Consider the following 6577-nt stretch of genomic DNA (forward strand, 5'->3'; position numbering starts at 1 on the left):
CATCCAGCCGGGCTCTAAGGCTTTAGTGACTCAGGGTTCATGTGGTTCCTGCTTAAATGAACCTGAGGTCAAATCACACACCCCTAAGTGAACCCAGGAGGGCATGGGTGTGTTTAGAAAACTTGAATCTACCCTCCATATACACTTGGGGATGGGTGGTCTCATTTAGTTCCCTGTGGAAAAATAATCATTAAGGGAGACCGTGTAGTGAGGATGAAGAGGATGTTGACCAGAAGACTCAGTTGGGAAGGTCAGCAGGAGCTGCAGTGTGGGGTCACAAGAATCTTATGTAGAAACATTTGGCAATATCTTGACTACCTGATAGCCCTACATATAAGTCTTTGTTATAATTCTTTATAAATAAGGATATTCATGGGAGGCAGCTGTGGCTCAAAGGAGTAGGGCACTGGCCCCATATGGCAGAGGTGGCAGGTTCAAACCCAGCCCTGGCCACAAAGTGTAAAATAAATAAATAAATAAAAAGGATATTCACCTAAACACTCCAATCTAACTTGGAAATACATGATTGCATTTTTAGTTCTCATTCACTTCCACTTTTAACAATAGGTGCCCCCAAATGTCCTTTTCAGCAAAACATTCTCCAGGGACAAAGACATTGTTTATTGGCAAATCTATGCTTCCCTGGTCTGCCCTGGGACACCTGGGGACACTGAGCCTTCCTGAGTCACTGAGATGAGCCAGCCCTGCAGCTGTGCCCAGCACCCATTCTCTACTGATTTGCATTCCCAGGGCACAGCCCCCTTCCTTGGAGACTTATTAACAGTCTGGTCATACCCAGTGTAGGAGTCAGTCCCCATCAGGACACAGCATGGACATGAGGGCCCCCGCTCAGCTCCTGGGGCTCCTGCTGCTCTGGCTCCCAGGTAAGAAGGGAGAACACCAGGGATTTACTAAGAGTGTGGTCAGTCCTGCCTGGGTCTTTAGAGAAGTCCTCCTAAGAATTGATTAACTGTGTGAATATTTGATTTTTATTTTTCCCATCTCAGGTGCCAGTTGTGACATCCAGATGACCCAGTCACCATCCTCCCTGTCTGCATCACTAGGAGACACAGTCACCATCACTTGCCGGGCCAGTCAGGGCATTAGCAAATATTTAAACTGGTATCAGCAGAAACCAGGGAAATCTCCTAAGCTCCTGATCTATGATACATCTAATTTGGCCACCGGGGTCCCATCAAGGTTCAGAGGCAGTGGGTCAGGGACAGATTTTTCTCTGACCATCAGTGGCCTGCAGGCTGAAGATGTTGCAGATTATTACTGTCTGCAGTATAATGACTGGCCTCACACAGTGTTACAAGTCATAGCATAAACCACCCCAGGGAAGCAGGTGTGTGAGGCTGGGCAGCCCCAGCTGCTCCTCCTGGTGCCTCTATCTGCTGAGAGCATTTCTCAGAGGCAGAAAGTTCTGCAGGCCCATGGAGACTTTTGGTAGCAGGTGGGAGGGAAGCCCTCCAGCGAGGCCGCTTTGTGCTCTAACATTGTGTCTTTGTCCTCAGCCCCAGCAATGGAGAAATGACAATATCTCTCCTAATTTTATTGCGAAGTTGTTACAGGTCTGACTTACCACATCATTTCGTATTTCTCTAGTAAAACCACTCGAGACTCACTGAATCAAGAATTGTTTAATTAAGGGAATTAGTGTCTGAAATACAATCCTACAAATCCTGGGGCATGTTAGAAGGGAGGGCCTGGAAATGGGTGGACACGCTCATGTCAGAGTGCCTCTGCCCCTGAAGGTGTGGGCTGCCTGACCAAGTGGTCCTCAGACCTGTGGGAAGCTGGGGTGGGGGTGCTGATGCTCTCAGCTGCCTGTGCACCTCATCAGGTAATCTCCACCCCCCAGCTCCAACCCCGTTTCTGCCTGCAGGTTTCAATAAATACTAAATCATCCTTTACATTTCCATATGTGATGTGAGGACCCATCCTTCAGAAACGCTACAGAAAACCAAAAGGGTTCAGAGAAACATGCTTTTAAGTGATTGTGGTGGTGCAGAGCTGACAGCTGACAGGCCCGTTAGTCACTACTCTCCTTACTCTGGGTATCTGTCCACTTAGAGGATGGCCCCTGAATACATGTAGATGTCCTTCCAAGTTTTATGACCAAGTCTAGGATGATAGCCAGAAACTTTCACTAAGTCACAGAGTAAACAGAAAAAATGAGTAAATGACATCTCAAATATGTAACAATCACTTGATATACAAAGAAAAAAAAATCCTCTTGACAAACCGGCAAACCACTGCACCTAAATGTGCCTGTCGCATTCTTTCTCCTTACTATGAAGATACCCCACTCCCCAAATTTGTCCAGAAGACATCATGGTCATCGGCATCACTGTGAGCATAGTCCAAATGTAAGGCAGCAGGCTCACCTTGGACCCACTGGATGCCAGGTTGTAACAGGTGATCCAGAAAATTTACGAAGCTGTGTTTTAGAGAGATTTAAAGAGATTTGTTCCTGATGAGGCCATTTAAGAAAATATTTATTTAGAGCTACATGTTGAAGACACACCTTGCTTTATTAAATAATTAATAAAATTCTATTTGAAAATGTGTAGTTTGCAAAGATTGAAATATTTCATTATTTGCCCATTGACTGGTTACATGCCTTGATAATTCAATGGAGTGAATGTTTTCAGACACTTCAGGAATTTCCACAGTGAAAGAATAAATTTATTTGTATCTCTGTTAGAGGTTATTTTACTTAAATTCATAGTATGGGAGTACAGCTTGATTTGTGCGTTTTGCTCATTCCCTCAACATTCCATGAAAATACTGTATTTTGGCCCTAGAGTCAATGGAAACCATAGGCTGAAGACCTATTTTTTTTTTTTTGTTAGAGACCAGGTCTTGCTCTGACTCAGACTGGTCTCAAACCAGTGAGCTCAGGCAATCCACCTACCTTGGCCCCTTAAGTACTGGGATTACAGGTGTGAGCCACTGTGTTTGGGTTAAAGACCTGCAGTAAAACTCCCCAGCTGAGCCCTGCCTTACTCAGGTAGATAATCGTTACCATGAGCATCCCTGAACATTGGACAGTGCTTGTTATTATAAGTCACTGAGTTCTGAGTGGTTGTTTACAAGTCGTTATTATACAAAAGCTGAACAATACAATATCGACACATACATATGTACATATAGAATGATTGATTTTATTAAAATTGATAGAATAATTGATGAATGGCATGATCATTTTGTTTAGAAAAGATGTTACTGGAAAAATTCTCAAAATTTAGAATGGACCTGGGGACTAGATGGAGTTGTGTATTATACTGATCACCTGGATTTATCATTGTGTTGGCGTTATGCAGAAGTGATTTGTACACAAACTTTATGGACACACTGTATATTCAACATCACTATGATGGATTATTTGAGAGAAAAGGAGAGAGAAAATCATTTTTTGAATGTTGATGTTTATGAGAGATATTATTCTTTAATTGTCCTCTTTGTAAGGTCCTCAAGTTTGGCTATTATCAGTCTTGCCTGTACAGATGTAAACAACACCAGTCAAACTAGACTGTGGGAGATTTCATCTTGAGCAAACTTATTCCTGAGGCTCAAACTGGTGATTCCCAAGATGGTGGCAAAAATGTGGAGATGAGCCATGGAAACACCTTGGTGAGATAATGTATAGGAAAGAGGACTTCACAGTAGGCAGGAGATGATTTTTAAAAATTGCTTATGTATGCAAACATATTTCCTTTTAAAATTTCTACTTTCTTTGCATTTTTGGGGGGGGAGGCCAGGGTTGGATTTGAACCCATGACCTCGGCATATGTTGCCGGTGCCCTACTCCTTTGAGCCACAGGCACCACCCTAGAATTTCTACTTTTCATTTTAAATATAGAAAAGCATATTTTATCCTGTTCATCTAGACATTCTTATTTTCAGTTCTACATATCAGTCTGAAGTTCATATTTTTTTGTAAATTATCTGGTCATTTAAACATTTTATAAAATGCTATTCTAGCAATTTGAAGTTTTGGAGTACTATACACCAGACTTTGAACAGCAGACAGAACCACTGACACTCACCTATAATCTGAATAGAACGGACACTGGTTGGGGATTCTGCATACAGTGAAGGAAGGACAAGAAGCCAGAGGAACGGAATAGTTACGGTCTTTAAGATCTGTTTATTATCTGGAAAGTGGTAAGAGTAAGTTATGTGTGTAAAATGTGATAAACCAGGGATGAATGTTATAGACATCCAAGGTCCTTGAATCATAATTAAGTAGCATAGGAATGAAAACAGCTAAGGGGTTAATGTTCAAATACTACAACTATATGCTAACTTAATTCCACAATGATGTCTATGCAGATGATTCAATAAAAATAAATAAAATCCATGAAAACATTAAACAAAATCAAAAGACAAAGAAAAACCAGGAGAAGCTATTTTATAATATATTTTAAAAGGCTGACATTCCAACACATAAAAGCCTTCAGAAAAGTAGGGAAAGAAAAAATGGGGAACAGACAGAACACAAAATAAAAAAGAGACACACAGATGTGGAAACAACCTAAATGCCCAGAACTAGGAATGGACTAACAAACTCTGCCATATGTATACCATGGAATACTATTCAGTCATAAAAACAAAATGGAGACTTTATACCCTTTGTACTAATCAGGATGGAGTTGAAACACATTCTTCTTAGTAAAGTATTACAAGAATGGAGAAGCAAATATCCAGTGTAATCAGTACTAATATGAAGCCAGGAGACCATCTAGTGCATTCCCACATAGGAGAAACACTCAATTCAATTCCAGTTGGGAGGAAGTGGAGGAGGGAGAAGGGAGGAGGGAGAGAATTGCTGTGCTCCACTTCATGGGCACAATGTCAGGGTACATGGCACACCTCCTGGTTTGGGACACAACTACAAGGACTTAGAAGTGCATACACTGTAACCTAACTATGTGGAACTTTGGAGTAATCTGAAATTTAAAAAACAAAAGGTCCATTTTTAAAATTGAAGTTGAAAAACTTGTCATCTCTACACAATAGTGTAGCTCTCAGCTGTACAAATAGGAATATCTTCATGGACAGATATGGAGTGACTTCCAGGATAAATAAGTCAATAAAAAACAAAATAAAAGGAGAATCTATAATCTGCTATTATCCTCTTAAGGAAGCAGGAGAAATTCACAAAGCAAACCCTATGAACAGGGAGGACAGACAGGAGTTCCTTGGGAGGGGGATTTGGAAGGGAAGTGGAGGGAAGGTGATGGCAGTGGGAGAGAGAAGATTGACGTGTGTCACATGTGTCCCTTTTCTGCCCACACATTTTCTGCTGCTGTATACTTGTATCTTTGGGGACAATATTACTAGCACACATATTCTATAAATATAATTACTAAAATTAACAAGCATAAGAGAAATCTGGATGGAATACAAAAAAACTACCTATGAATGAATAAAATAACCTGGATAATGGACTAGGAAAGAAAAGACAAAATTAAGTAACTTCAGGATTGACTATTTTGACTATTTTCAGGGCCAACGGCAAACCAACTGTGAATATTGAACTTGCGTTAGCGGCTCTGCTTGGCACAGGGTGTGAGCATGTGTGTGAGCACATTTCCATTCTTCTTCCCAGGTGATGGCTCCACAGGATTTTCCTCCTGAGCTTAGAACACAGGGTCCCTGTGGCCTGACAGGAAGTGAGGCTCCAGGGCTACTTCTGTCCAGGGGAGGACTGTGGCCCGTGCTGGCTCCCTCTGCTGCACTTCTGAATAAATGGACCTGGAGGCATCGGGGTCTTTCCTAGGAATTACACAAGGTTTTAAAATTAATCTCTCCCCTTTTCTTTTCTGCCTTCCCTTCCCACTTCCATTTTTGTCATATTTAAACTTAACATCTGGCTCGGTGCCTGACTCACAGCCGGAGCTCAATACATACTTGTGGGAAAGTGGCTAACAGTGAAATAGTGTTTTATCTTTCCAAGAGAAACTCAGGGTTTGGAGAGAATCTAGGTGGGCCCTGAGCCAGTGCTCAAAATCATCTCTTGAATGATTTTGACCAGGCTATGGATAAAGTTAATAAAGTCTGAATTATTATTTCACAAATAACAGAGTACCGGCTTGAGGCTAAGAGAAGGCAGAGTACTCGTCATTTTGAGACTCCCAAATGAGGGAGCTGCTGGACAGAGAGACACCTGAGAGACCTGGGTCAGAGCGGACAGAGCTGCGTGACAAGGGGCTGTACATGAGGGGTCCTTGTCAGGCCCTAAGTAGTGCAGGTGTCATGGCCTTTTTTGGCCTCAGAGAGAAAAGCAGCCAACATAGACACAGCTCTCAGCCTTCATACTCTGTTTTCAGTCCAGATTCAGATTTGAAGTAAGAATTTAACCTTTGTGTAAATATGAATTTAACCCCCACAAAGACCCAGGATGTGCTTGGTTTAGGGAAGACAGAAGAGGATGATCCTCCCTCCATAATCACCTGCAGGCCCCAGCCCCCCTGGTGAGATTGCTAAATGGAGTGATGTTTAAATCTAACCATACATGAAGTCTTAAACCCAGTTTTCCTGTGCAACTATCAGCCCTGTCCTCTGG

General features: G+C 42.0%; 1 protein-coding gene across 1 annotated transcript in view; it reads left to right on the top strand.

Moving 5' to 3' along the window:
* The first annotated feature begins 801 nt into the window (after nt 1–801).
* Nucleotides 802–6577, top strand: part of LOC111728250 — a 9565-nt gene continuing 3789 nt past the window's right edge. The window contains exons 1-2 of the mRNA XM_023518792.1: nt 802–884; nt 1008–1318. Coding sequence (XP_023374560.1) covers nt 830–884; nt 1008–1318 — 366 coding nt within the window. The 5' untranslated portion in view covers nt 802–829. The remainder of the gene's footprint in view (nt 885–1007; nt 1319–6577) is intronic.

The sequence above is a fragment of the Otolemur garnettii genome, unplaced genomic scaffold (assembly GCF_000181295.1).
Source record: "Otolemur garnettii isolate 467f Iridium unplaced genomic scaffold, OtoGar3 scaffold00147, whole genome shotgun sequence".
Classification (NCBI taxonomy): Eukaryota; Metazoa; Chordata; class Mammalia; order Primates; family Galagidae; genus Otolemur; species Otolemur garnettii.